The sequence below is a fragment of the Amphiprion ocellaris genome, chromosome 5 (assembly GCF_022539595.1).
Source record: "Amphiprion ocellaris isolate individual 3 ecotype Okinawa chromosome 5, ASM2253959v1, whole genome shotgun sequence".
NCBI lineage: Eukaryota > Metazoa > Chordata > Actinopteri > Pomacentridae > Amphiprion > Amphiprion ocellaris.
This window is the reverse complement of record NC_072770.1, coordinates 16,884,739-16,898,076: the sequence shown is the minus strand read 5'-3', so window position 1 is coordinate 16,898,076 and position 13,338 is coordinate 16,884,739. Positions and strand designations below refer to the sequence as shown.

The 13,338-nt window shown below is 39.8% G+C and overlaps 2 protein-coding genes across 2 annotated transcripts in view; one reads left to right on the top strand and one right to left on the bottom strand.

Annotated features, from left to right (window-relative positions):
• The window catches only part of LOC111573972 (caM kinase-like vesicle-associated protein), a 46,115-nt gene extending 42,851 nt beyond the window's left edge, over positions 1 to 3,264 (top strand). Inside the window, exons 10-11 of the mRNA XM_023278335.3 lie at positions 109 to 196; positions 398 to 3,264. Of these exons, the coding sequence (XP_023134103.2) occupies positions 109 to 196; positions 398 to 769 (460 nt within the window). The 3' untranslated portion in view covers positions 770 to 3,264. The remainder of the gene's footprint in view (positions 1 to 108; positions 197 to 397) is intronic.
• Positions 3,265 to 11,555: 8,291 nt separating this feature from the next.
• LOC129348874 (uncharacterized) lies at positions 11,556 to 12,660 on the bottom strand. Its single transcript, XM_055010454.1, has 2 exons — positions 12,326 to 12,660; positions 11,556 to 12,159 (listed from the first exon to the last, which is right to left on the bottom strand). The coding sequence occupies exons 1-2, from the start codon at positions 12,619 to 12,621 to the stop codon at positions 11,826 to 11,828; spliced, it is 630 nt and encodes a 209-aa protein (XP_054866429.1). The 5' UTR covers positions 12,622 to 12,660; the 3' UTR covers positions 11,556 to 11,825.
• Positions 12,661 to 13,338: the final 678 nt, after the last annotated feature.

Here is a 13,338-nt window from a genome sequence, read left to right as displayed (position 1 = left end):
ATGAACAACAAATTAAGTAATACTGTGTGCAGCTGCCTGTGGCATCCAAAGGTAGGAGAAGCAGAAAGCTCTGTTGTGAAGTTGTGCTTTTCCCATTTTGTACAACAGGATCTCTGGCGGTGCAGCTTCAGATAAGAACATCAAGGAAAATGTGTGTGCACAAATAGAGAAGAACTTTGCCAGAGCTAAATGGAAGGTAAACTCTTTTGTTCTCTCTTTCTGGAAGCTCCCCTTCACAATAGTAGTTGTTTTGTCCTTGAACAAGAAGGCATATATAGCAAAGTCCCACTATATTGTATAACTGTCAGCTGAGGAAGTCTGGTAAGAGTTGATGTTTTTTGGGCGTGTTTTGGGTTAAAACACCTATGTGAGCTGTTTGTTTGTTCCGTTCCCACAGAAAGCTGTGCGGGTCACCACCATAATGAAGAGGCTGAGAACACCTGAGCAGAGCGAATCGAAGGCGGCCGCCCCTGCTGCTGCTGCTGCTGCTGCCCCAGCAGACCCCACAGCTCCCCAGGCTGCTGCCAACCCCCCAGCGCCTTCGTCTGACCCGGCACCCGAGGGTGCCCCCGCCGCGGTCACAGAGCCCCCCGCAGGAGCAGCGATAAGTCAACCGGCGCCAGAGGCCGGAGCCGGGGTGGCAGAATCAGCCGAAGACCCGCAACAGCCGAGCCCGGCCCCGCAGTTAGCCGAGGCCACATCACGGTGCAACGGGGAAGCTTCTGCCACTCTTCACACAGCTGCTGAGGCTGGAGATGAGCAGGGTTAAACCCCCATCAGACCTCTACCCCCTCCTCTGTGACCTCTGCAGTTCCCACCAACTCCTGCACACTGTACATTAGCTGCTAGCATGGTGACACTGACTCTGCTTCTCTCTCACTTGCAGCATTAGTATCATCTCATGGAGGCTGTGTGCTACCTTTCCTGAGTGCAGCGTTGCATTGGCTTTCTTTTCTCATGTCTTGTGTTTTGTTTGGTTTTTTTCCCTCTCACTGACCCCTCCGGTGTGTGTCAAATTATATAAACCACATCTATCTCCTCACACTTGGGTTTTAGGGGCAAAATGGATTCGCTGTCAAGCTGTGGCTTACAGCTACAGTCTTCTCTCTGATTCTTCTCGTAGTGATAAGAGAATATAAGAAGACATAATTGTGCTGAAAACGGCTTTGATTACTTTTTAATGAGCCAACTTGGGGAAACTTCTTCCTGCCAGTTGTGCAGTTACAGAATTTGTTCTTGGAGCCAGTAGGAATGATTTGCCCTTGAAATTTTTACGATAATATTCAGTAGTGGTGGCCCTCATACATGGAGAAGATTACGTATTTCACATGGGTCATATGGTTATCTCTGCTATCTGTTACCGTCTACACTGACCAGTTGTTGCGCATTTAATACTAATGAGATTGGTGACTGGGAGTTTTGAAGCCCAGTGCTGTATTTAGAATGAGGCAGCTTCACACATAAAAGCACACACACACACACACACACACTATGTTCCTTTGCTAAGTTCTTGCTCAGGAAAGAACCTCATAGCTGTAAGTATAAAGATTCTGTACATAGAGACCTTTGTAGAAGTAGCCAAAACAGCATGCATTATCACTTTTTTGCTGTTCGTTTTACATTCACACCCACTTGGTGGATAAAGACGCGCTACTGCCAACCTCGTCTTCTCGTAGACCACAGCACTCGCCTCCTGCTGCAAGCCATGCTGAGGCTGACGTCGTTTTTCAGAAGCATACTGTACATTATGCCGTCTATTACCGCTGTTAATTTAGCACCCCTGCTGTTAATGTAAGTTACATTAAAAATATCTTGATTTCATTACATAGCAGTTCTATGCATCCAAATTAATTTGTAGCTTTTCTTTTTTGGATGAATCATCGCTGACGTCTTGCATCTTTATCCCACACATGACACATTTTTGGTGTTGTTTTGCCAGATTTCACTCTGCTCATATCTACTTTGACTTGACGTTTGTGTTCGGACGTTGACTGAAACGCCACTCATGTCTGACAAAGTTGTGAAAACTAGACATGCGTTAGCTGACCACATGCGGCTTTCAAGGGAAGACATGCACCATTTTGACTTTGTGGTAACTAGGGGTCACATCAGCTTTGTTGACCTGTGTCGTACTGGAACAATGTGTATGAAGCATACTTTTTAGATTTATTCATCTTTTATTTATTCAGATATTTTATTTTCTATCCGTTTATCCGTTCCAGCTCTTTCTGCCATTTGTTTATTTCATAGATTTTTCCGCTTATACTTGATTAACAGTAATAACAATGTATCCTTTCTGTCACTGGTCCCCTTGAGCATTAATAATGAGCTACAGAAGGAGATCTCTCTAATCACTCTAGAGGAAATTGAGCAATATTCGACTGGCTGTAGAAACTGTGATTCCTGGTGTCCTTTCGATAAAGTCCACGTATCTGTAAGTGGAAGTCTGTAGTCCTCGCCAGTTGTCAGGTCCATCGGGATCGCTGACACACACAGCCACTAACATATGGCTGCTGTCAGATCAATGTTTGTGTGTGTGTGTTCCTGTTTGAACACACACTGAAACATGGGTTTTCATTCTGTGGCCACATAAAGGCAGCAGCCACACTGTCGGTACGATTATTAGATGACTTAATTAAAGTGTACTATGTGATGGCTTGTGCACAGCCACTTTGTCTGACTTTACCTGATCTGTTGTCAAGAATATTCACTTTGCACACCTGTGAATTTATAGGAAAATGTGCATCTCAAGTAAAATGGGGAGAAAACTGATCCCATTTCTTACAGAATTTCAAGTTTGACTTTATTGTTAGAGTCTTTTATTTCTACATGTATCTTTTTAATTTGTGCTAAGGTCGATTGGTTGTCACACCAATCATTCAGATTATGTCTCCGTATTGTTTCTTACACTGTCTGAGATGAAAATTTCGATTTTAATCAGAAGCTTAATTAGAGGGATACTAGAAATTTTTTCGTGTGAATAGATTATTTCATGTAGTCCGTTCTCTTTGTTTAGATGGCAAATAAATACTGTTTAAATACTGTTACACAGTTCAAAGCAATGCTTTTTTCCAATACATTTCTCACTGTATTTAGTAGCCCATGTCTGTTCATTTTGCCAAGCACTTAAAAGTGTATTTGTAGATGTGATGTTTGCCAGGACCAGTGGTCACCTGTAGGTCCTGTCCTGAATTTGTGAGCTCTGTACTGTACTCCTTGACTGAGTTGATGACTTTGATGGTAATAAAATGGAATTCAACCGTTTATTCGTGTGTGATCCGGTTTCATTCACCTTCCAAACAGACAAACAGCGGACAGAGGGTGCCGAGCATCTTTCAATCCAAGGATTATTTTGAGAAAATGTGGGAAACAGCCTGCGTCAATACACTCTGCTTTCCCCCACTTTACCCGGAGGAGAGCATCTGTGTTACACGCGCTCAATTAGCACTAGCTTAGCACCCATCCTTGTGGGCTGTGAACTTGTGTTTCGAAAAATCCCAGCAGTGCCATTTGGTGACACATTCCAAGATACTCAAATTGCATCACATTGGAATAATAATGCGGAGAGCTCACTTTCCCAGCCCTCTGGGGTTTAAATAGGCTTTCTCTCAGGAGCCTCTCTCTTATTCATGCCCATTTTGCAATCGCATGCAGTCATCCATACAGGCATCTGAGCCCGGGGGGATCCTAACTCCATCTCTGTGTCATTGGATGACTTCATTAAGAGTGGTGGGGTAACAGAAGTGTCACTTTCCTGTTCCTCTCAACTAGCGGCATCGAGATGAAAGACCACTGATCAGAGTCTGTCCTTGCTGAGAGGAAAAGAGAATTTTACAAGTAATAACGAAATATTTCTTCCTGTGGGCAAAGCTTAGATAATAACTAGAGCAGTTGCTAAAAGAGAAACTGCACTTTGTGGAGTTGATTTGTGCAGAAATACTGAAATAACAGCAACTAAGAATAAATCTACACAAGTCATAGGCACAAGGACAGCTTGTATGAAGTGTCTTCTTGTGCTTCTATCAATAGTTTCCTCCGTCACTCCATCAGGCATCATATTCACACTGATGACATTATTCCAAGCAAACAAATTATGACGGTGATCAATGAACAGTGTGTATTGACTGATCGTCAGGTTAAGGTTAAAGCGCAATTAGTCAACAAAAAATCCACTGTGCTCATCAGTTTACAGCCTCATCTTAGTGCAAACCTCTGAAGACCTGTAGACGACACACATAATATTTCAATAGTAATGAATCAGTGTCAGTGGCTGTGTAGAACAGACCTTTAACGGTATTGAAAAAGATTTTTTTTTTTTAAATCAAAAGCATCAATGTCAATTTTTAAAAATTTTACCTACAGTAGGTATTAGGTTTCACAGGCAGTACAATGATCAACAGATTTCACTGCTGACTGACAGACATGAATGAAAATAGTACACATTTGATTAACATATTTGAAAATAATAAGCTTTGCAAATGTTTTCTGTGGAAGGGAATGAATTTAGGATTTGGTGTTTGTCTGAAGGAATAAAATTATTTCAGGTCTGTCTGAGGGGTTTTCATTGTTGCATGCCAGTCAGAGGAGATCTAAGCTATGATTTCCCGACAAAGATGCACAGAATCATCTAGAATATAGACGGAAAAACCCAAACAAAATGTATTTCAACCAATTACGTTTTCAACAAACTTAAACTTTCAAATAGAAGCAAACTGATCACAAAACGACTACCCATTTATAGTGGAAGCCAGTAATAGAGCCTCCATAATCTACACTCCAAACACTGTGTACATTCTGTAAATAGCTGCCAATGTGACATGAGCAGAGAGGTGACACTGCCCTCTGGTGGGCACACTTAACTACAATGTAGCCTGACGCAATTTGAGGGAATGCAACTGGACTAAATGTCGGAAAATATTTTCTGATCTCATATACTGGGAATATAAAACTTGTTACCTGAACTTGCATAATATGCACATTTTCAAACACGAAGTAGTACAAAATCCCCATTCCAACACAGATGCTTTAGATGTGACACTGAATGTGACAGAAAGTTGCTAACTTTACAGTCACACACTCATATTTAGCAGCACTAATCCACTCAGAACAGAAGTTCACCCTTTTACCTTAAACGGAGCTTGGGTGTCACATAACCGAATCAGTTTGTGTAAAGTAGGCCTTTGCTGATTGGCTGATTAACTCCAATCTACTAATCATGAGAATAAGTAGCCCTTAATGGAAGATTCTTTTGTACCACAAGCAACGCTGAATATAAAAGTTAACTTTGTTTAAAACAAAAGGACACAGAGTACCTTGAAGTACAATGTTGAGGTATCTTCACATTATTTATTTTACTTATTATCGTAATTCTTATTATATTTTACTACCATTATATTTGGTTATAATTCTATTACAAGATACCTAGCGAGTAATTATTATATTCCACAATTTACAGTAATTAGTTACTTTTAAGACTAGGACTTGACCTCCCTGATATAAAAATACAAGGAACTGCTACGATGAAACCACTGAACCTAAACCATATTGGCTTGACCACAGAATTGACCAGGTTATGGCTACAAGTCATGCTTTATAAATGCATATGTTGCTCGCAGTTCCATCAAAGATGCACTGTGTCCCTAAGTTTCTCACATAGTTTCATTTATGTAAGTGAATGAGTCTCATAGCTAAAAATAAAATTATTGTACAAAAGCAAAGATTAGTTAAAGTTCAAAACAAGATTTGTGAGAAAAAGATTTAGTTTTTATTCCCTTAATAAGATTAATTTTGGGAACCTTCAGAGCAGTCTGAGCACACAGAGTGAGAACACCTCGACTAAAATGTCTAAAAGTACATGAAGTAACTGAAACTGGCTCAACCTGACCAGGTACAGATGGAACTCAAACATTGTTCCATCAATATTAGCAATCTAACAACTCCATAGAATATAGTGGCATTTTTTCTGCAGAACTAGTATTTGAACTTTGATGCTTTGGGTACATTTTGCTGAAAATACCTGAAACATTAGGTAGAATTTGGATTACGGGACATCTATTGGGTTTATTGAATTTCTCTTATGTACCTCTTAGTACCTCTTCCTCTTCCACCACTGATTAAGTTTTATTCAGCAAATACATCGTAGGCAACATGACATCACAGCATAAATGGTCAGTGTTGTACTTGAGAGCTTGTTTAAGAGATTTCTGTGCTCTCCACAATACTCTAATTACATAAAGCTGCTCCTTCTATATAATCAGTAGAGATTTCATCTTGCCATCTACTGTTTACAATATTCAATGCGGCTGTAAGCAGGAGTAGTGTTATGATTGTACAGAAGCAGCAGGGTGCAGTGTTGCTCCCTTAGTTCTCTGCTTTCCTTTGACCGGTACTGGTGGTCGATAATAGTTATTCCACACTTTCCCTTGAGCCTCATCTCAGTTGGTTACTGCATGAGAAAGCCTGACAATATGAAGAGTGGGAGTCTGTAAAGGCCAGAAGAGGGTGTGATGCATTAAAAATAAAAGATCCAGTCCCTTTTGGAGCTAAAACCCTGTAACCCAGTTTATGAGCGAGCCCAGGTTGAGGCTTTAAATTAATGCCACTTCATCATCGCTTCTCTTTAGTTTTTAAACACTGACCAAGTCTGTAGGTCTTCAGAGGGCTGCCTGTGAACAAAGAGCCAGTTTCAGGCCAAACTTCTGCCTCTTGCTATCTGACTTCTGGGTGTCTCTGCTCCAACAATGTGATCACTGTCCGACAGCTCTGTGTGACTGAGACAGAGCAGATACCCACAGAATGCTGCTACTGCACAGCTCCAGATCAGACACAACGATAAGACGGAGCTGAATTCCACATCTGAAAAGTTTATTGAATGGTGCTAGTTATACCACGGGTTGGCATTGTGTCATGTGATACGCTACTGTGAAGATTATTCCCGACGGTAACACATCTCTGTTGTGTTGCAAAGAATGAAGCACAGAAACGCCTGATCAGATTCGGATGGCTCAGCTTCTGTTGGAGGTTTTGAATTTCCAAAATGCAGATCAGTGTCTTGGTTTCAGGCCAGATTGTGATTCAGAGGCAGAGGTGGCTGGATCTGATGTTTTTAGAGTGATGATCACACTGAATTAATCTAAACAGCCACTTGTGCAAAAGTTCTTTAGAGCACCATTCATGGCTAAAGAAACTACTTTTTTTGGCGTTTTTTGAGGCATAAATGGAGGTTCTTTGAAGAACCATTTGCAGAATCAATATTTAGAAAATGAGAATGCAATTACCAGTGCTGCACTGGTATAAGAGAACTCAGGCAAGAAGAGAATGTTGGAGACTGAGGCCTACCAGTCAGAGACAACATGGGAAAAGAAACTTAAAACTGCAGGATTGTCTCAGCTCTGAGCTGGCAGCTACAGAAAACATGTTCAAGCAAACAGAGGAGGTATAATTCAATTCAAGTTTGGAGCCAGTTTTGTAAAATGCGATGAGGTAAACTATAGCTAAACAAGTTTTTCCTTTGATAATACATTTTCACAATTCATCGAGCAACAGACTGGCCTGTTAGCCCACTGGCTAAGTTATTTGATTAAATTTACATCACCCAAACCCTAAAGAATTCTGGCATGCTTGTAAACATTCTAAGTATGATGATTCATATCCACACAGCCTTGTTTGGTGAGCATAATTCCATACAATATACAAACTATGGTCTGAGTGATGTATGGAAACTTTGTACCAATACTGCATAGTGGTACATATCCAGGGTGTCCATAAAGTCTCTTTACAATTTTAAGAATTTATTACAAAGGCAATTGATAAGATATCTTAACCAGATTTGTTTTATTCAGGGGGGCGACCCCGTGACCCTAATTAGGATAATGCAGCGTAGAGATAATGGATGTATCTGAATCTATATCAAAATATTAAATGAATATCTTGTTTTGATTTTTTCTTGCTGTCATTGTTTTACAACATAGAATCTCCATGGAGGTTGTACATTAATCAAGTGAAAGGACCTGAATATTAGTGTCACTCTATGAAAGCAGGCAGTCTAAATACTTGATAGATGTATTTATGGCAGTAAAAGTGACAGTAATGTACAAAAAATGTTTGCATATCATTTTGGAAACTGCCCACAACTTCACTGTAATGACAAAATGCAAAAACTTTTGGATCTCCTCCTTTGACTCTGCCCATGTACTTGACTGTTTCCAGCCACTGATCAGATAAGTGGAAGAAACAGAGCTCTGTTTATGGGGCGAAATGAAAAGAGGGACAACAGACTTCTCAGAAGCCCAGACATCATCTAATGTGCTGAATGCTCTGTGAGGACTTTCCAAACCATCAGATATGTTGCGTCTTATGTCTCGGAACAAATAAATGCTGCGATGAAAAGGTGTCTGCAGACATGTTCTCATCAGCACGTTGCAGGATGTGTCATTGTGGCTGAACTGAACAGATGAAGTTCTCTTTGTAGAAGGACCCAGACTGCATTTGTGCATCAGATGTTGGATACACAGAGATTCTTGTTGGTAGATGCACATGTTGTTGGTTTTGGTCTTTTCTTGAGATTTGTTGAAAATAACATGAATATACAAGATTTGACTCCCTTCCTTCTTTCAAGGGGCCACAAGACAGACAAATGCTGGCAACCACAGCACAAACATGGTTTTACTGTCAGAACTGCTAAGTGTATGAAGTCTGAAAAAAAAACCTTTTAATGTAAAACAAGTGAGTTTGCTGATACAGGCCACCAGTCCTTTGATGATTCCTCAAAATGACTGTGAGCTAACATTTATGCTCCACGTGGCACCTTTAAGCATGCATGTTTTCCTGGTATTGAACACCATGACAAACTGAGATGTAAATAAGTAAAAAGAAATTAATGTTCCTTCAACTCCCAGACAAACTGAGGTGGTTTATAATTCATGTACGTTAAAACATAAGATAGAAGAAGATGCAATGATGCAAAAACATGTTGCATCCTTGTCTTCACTTGGATAAATTATAAATGAAAATAAAGTGTGGATCAGAGGTCAGATGACATTTGTTCTATTGTGGGATGTGTTTTGTCTTGTATTTGGCAGAACAGGCCTTGGTTTGATATGTAACATACAGTACACCATCTAGTAAACACTCTCTACAGAAAAATGCTAACAAACACACTATTTACTTGAGTAAGCTTCCCAGACAACAACAGTTTCCAAACCATTTTGGAAATAATTTACTGAATTTTGCAAATAAAAGTGCATATGACCTGTTTTTCAAGATTTAAGTCTTTAATGTGTATGTGGCTTTATTCATTTGTTCAATTTAACTCTTCTGCTATATTTAAATGTACTGAGGCATAATAATTTTGTTCATTTCAATGTTTTAAACCCCTGCAATTATCACCCGACCCCATTTTTACATATTCACAACCCCATTGCTGCTATAATGGAGTTATCTCCTTACATTATTGGTACATTATCTTCTCTCCTCTGCTCCTCCTCTATGGTGTTTTTCTACTCTCTTTTCTTTGCTGCTTTCCTCCTGACCTAGACTGTTGTGGGAGATTGTGAGTCACTCTTGGGCTGATCAGTGATCAGAGGTCAAACCTGCCATCGAAGGCTTTTATGAGGTGCAGAGACTCTGGTGGATTTGACTGACGCTATTCTGACCTGACAACAGCTGATTCCCCCTCAGGTGCTGCGAGACAGAGTTTGCCATCATTAAGTTAAATTACATCTGAGTCATTTCAAGACAGAAATAATACTGCTGACTAAGGGGTCCTAAGAGTATGGAGAGTCGTGAAAAACTGTGTGCAGTGGACAACTATAGAATAACAACGGTGGCTCATAACACCTTCATGTAGGCAGAAAATGACTCAAAGAGAGACGTGTCAAAATCTAAATGACACCAGCCTCAGACACAGCAAACACTGGTGACCAAAGACTTCCATCATTATGTCACATGATGTTGGGTCACAACCTTTAAAAACTCAGAATGAGTGAAAGTTCGATGTTCACATTAAATGATTAGCTCACTGTATATGGTGATAATTGCCAGAGCAGTTCCCATGCAAGGTAGTTACAAAAGCTATATATATGCTGTCTTAAATGATTTTTCAGATGATAGATGGGGGAATTATGGACACCCAAGTGTCTGGCCACATCCCTAACTGATATTCTAGCATCCAGCATGTTCCATCTTTCTCCTAGTATCTGCATTTCACGTTCATCTTTTATAGTCACTTCTCAAAGGAGTGTCTGTGTTCTGGTCAGACTCTCTGATCATTGACCTTTACACACATCTGATTAGGGTGAGAATTAACTAAGGGGTCGAGAATTTGTCACAAGCTGAACAGCTCAAAGACTTTTACAGCATCAGTTACATTTAAACTGGAGATTTTTAAACTTTTTCCGTGATCACAGAAGAACACTATTTATATGCTGCATTTTGTAAAAGTAAAATCAACCATGAGCTCTTAGGTTATCATTTATTAAATACTTCTATCTGTTCATTTTATATACATTTATCTTTGTTGTTGGGGAACAATTTCATGTTAGTAGAGTAACTTTCATGGAGCTCAGCATTATTATGGAAGACGTACCGAAAGGGTCAAAAAGGTTATGGTGATAGGGGTTAAACTTGTAACCTACGTACAACAAACCAATAGGAAAAGAGTTTGTGTTCAGTATAAAAGCTGTTACATTTGTGCTTCTTCTTTTGGGGAGACAGTGATGAGGTTTCTTCCAAAATTGCAATGATGTGCTTTCATCTCCATGTTGTAACAATATTAAATTTATGGACAACACAGTAGTAGGACCCAGATGTAAAATTTGATTTGATCATTAAGTAATTAATTCGTGATCATGAAGGCATCTTTAATTATTTTTTTAAGTGGTCACACTTACGCTTCTCCTAACTGTAAAATCTAACATAAGCCTATGGACTGCCATTGATTTCGTCTCATCCTGTGGTAGCCTATGAAGGAATGAAATAAATGAGATTTTGTTCACTGAGCAGAAGAAAACACAAGATAGTATGTTTAACATTTTTCAAGGCAGAATGTCTGCCTTTGTTGAGAAATTAGCATTGATTAACAACCCTATAAAGCACCTGCAGGGTTGTTGATTATCTATCACTGCTGAGCATTAAAAACTGTGACGTAATGAACCTTTACGTACTGATCAAGCCCAACCATATTAACTGAAGGGGATTAGGAACGTGTATAATCCATACCTATTAGGCCCAGTGGTAAAGACACTCTGATATTAACCCTTTAAGACGCACCATTGTGCAAGTCCGCCAGGACATATATTTACATTTTTACATGCTGTAGTGCCATTTTTTGGAGTATTTTTATTTGCTTTACATCAAAATAACCCTGATATCCCACATTTTAATAATATGTGTTGACTTATATCTTAACTACTACAAAAAATTGCTTAAAGGTGCAATAAACCTTTAAAAAATGAAAATCGTTTTTGCTTTTTTCACATATATTTCAAAATACAGAAATTGCATAGCTGTATCCCTCAAATTTGTAAATGTAAAAAAGTTGCACAACATCCTTTGGAACCACAGGAAATTTATTTGGAGTCTGTACATAATTTGCTTTTTGAGATATGGTCAATTTTGTAACCTGTAAAAAAAAAAACGAAAATAAACAAAACTGCAAAATGTGCAAAGAGACAACATCAACATCAAAACAAATTATTTACAATAGTGCAATCAAATTTCTAAGTGTGCCAGATACTTATGAACACACATATTTTATGTACAAAACCATGGTCAGACCATAAAAAGTGCATTTGAAAATAAAAGAAAATCGTTTTTACTGAGTTGAATCAGAAACAGTATTTTGATGGTCTCCTGGTCCAAGTACTTGGACAGGTCTGATGGAGAAGGGCTGTCCACATATTCTGACAGAGGTGGCTGGACACCTGGCCTCCTTTTCGGCAGGAAATGTGGCAGAGAAGGTAAGCTGTCAGGTTCCTTCTCAGTTTTCCAGCCAGCTGTAGGGAGCGCCTCTGGCCCGGAGCGCTCGCTGGTGGAGCGGCTGCTGCAGCGTCTCCTGGCTGGAGGACGGTCTGTCCCTCTACCTCTCGCTGGGGTACCAGGACAGCAGGAGACCTCCATCTCTCCTCTTCCTCGTCCTCCTCCTTCCCAACATAGTAAATGCTGCACACAGAAAAAGTTACGTGGTACGTTAGCTGTGCGCAGCACATGACTTGTAAAAATGATGCGTATTTTGCGCGGAATGCTTTCGGCGGCGTTCCATGTATATTATACTTTCTTTACTTTTCTCCAACACAAAACAAACAACTTCTCATGAATACAGACTTACATGTCACTGGAATGATCAATTCCTTCGATAAGATCGGCTTCATCCGCGCTGGTGGCAGAATCCAGGCCAGACGAGTGGCTGGACTCTTCATCCGACGCTGTAGTTTGCTGGAGAGCTTCACGCCAGATGTAAAATAGTTTGGCGCGACCAGGTTTGTGGTGGGTCCGTGTACGGATCTGGTAATTGGATTTTCCGTTCTGAAACGGGTATTGAAAAACAAAAAACGCGTGGTTATTTGATTTTCGTTTTAAAATACAAAAATTAAAATTGAAATACAAGGCGTTTTTCCTTTTCATGATCAAAAAGGGATATACGATTTTTTTTAAACAAAATGCTTTGATTTTCGTTTTATATTTAGAATAACAAGAAAGTAAAATCAGTAAGAGACAGAAACGAAAAAAAGTCAGTTTTTTCATTTTCTGAGACCGGAAGTGGTCATCAGCAAGTGTGGAGCCAAACGACAACAAGATTCTCAGAGGGCGGAGCCAGAGAGCAGCGATTGGTCAGGCCTTAGATAATATAGAAGACAGCGCGCTAGCGTATCTATCCTTTGTATATCTATGGTCGGCACGTCTGGTAGCATCTCTGGCTGCTGTTGATCTTGTTTTTGGAGTAAAACACGGTAAGAAGATAAATACTTCTAACCAGTAGCGTTGTTTTGTTGTACGTTAAGTCAGCGACTTGTGAAGAGTTGTGTTTTGCCGTGTTTGAGCAGTTGGTCGGGACGCGTTAGCTAGCTAAGCGGCTAAGTTAGCTAGCGGGCTAATTAACACAGGTGGCTAACTTACCGCTGAACACCTGTGTTCGTTGCTGCTGCAGCTGTCCTCATTATTAGAATGACCTTCTCAACCTGTATTTCTCTGCTGTGTATTTTAGCTTTTAAAAAAGTTATTTTACTTTAAGGTTAACTGAAACCTGTTAAGCTGCACTGAAGTTTAACATTCAGCTGGTTTGAATTAAACTGCGCTTAACTTAACATTGCGCAACATTACCTCTCTGAATCTCCATAATTT

Bases quoted from the DNA above. Each gene is read 5' to 3' on its own strand.
- LOC129348874 (XM_055010454.1), bottom strand. From the start codon at position 12,621: ATGAAAAGGAAAAACGCCTTGTATTTCAATTTTAATTTTTGTATTTTA. The intron at 12,160-12,325 runs GTAAGTCTGTAT...TTCTGTGTGCAG, and splicing joins ATTGATCATTCCAGTGACAT to CATTTACTATGTTGGGAAGG.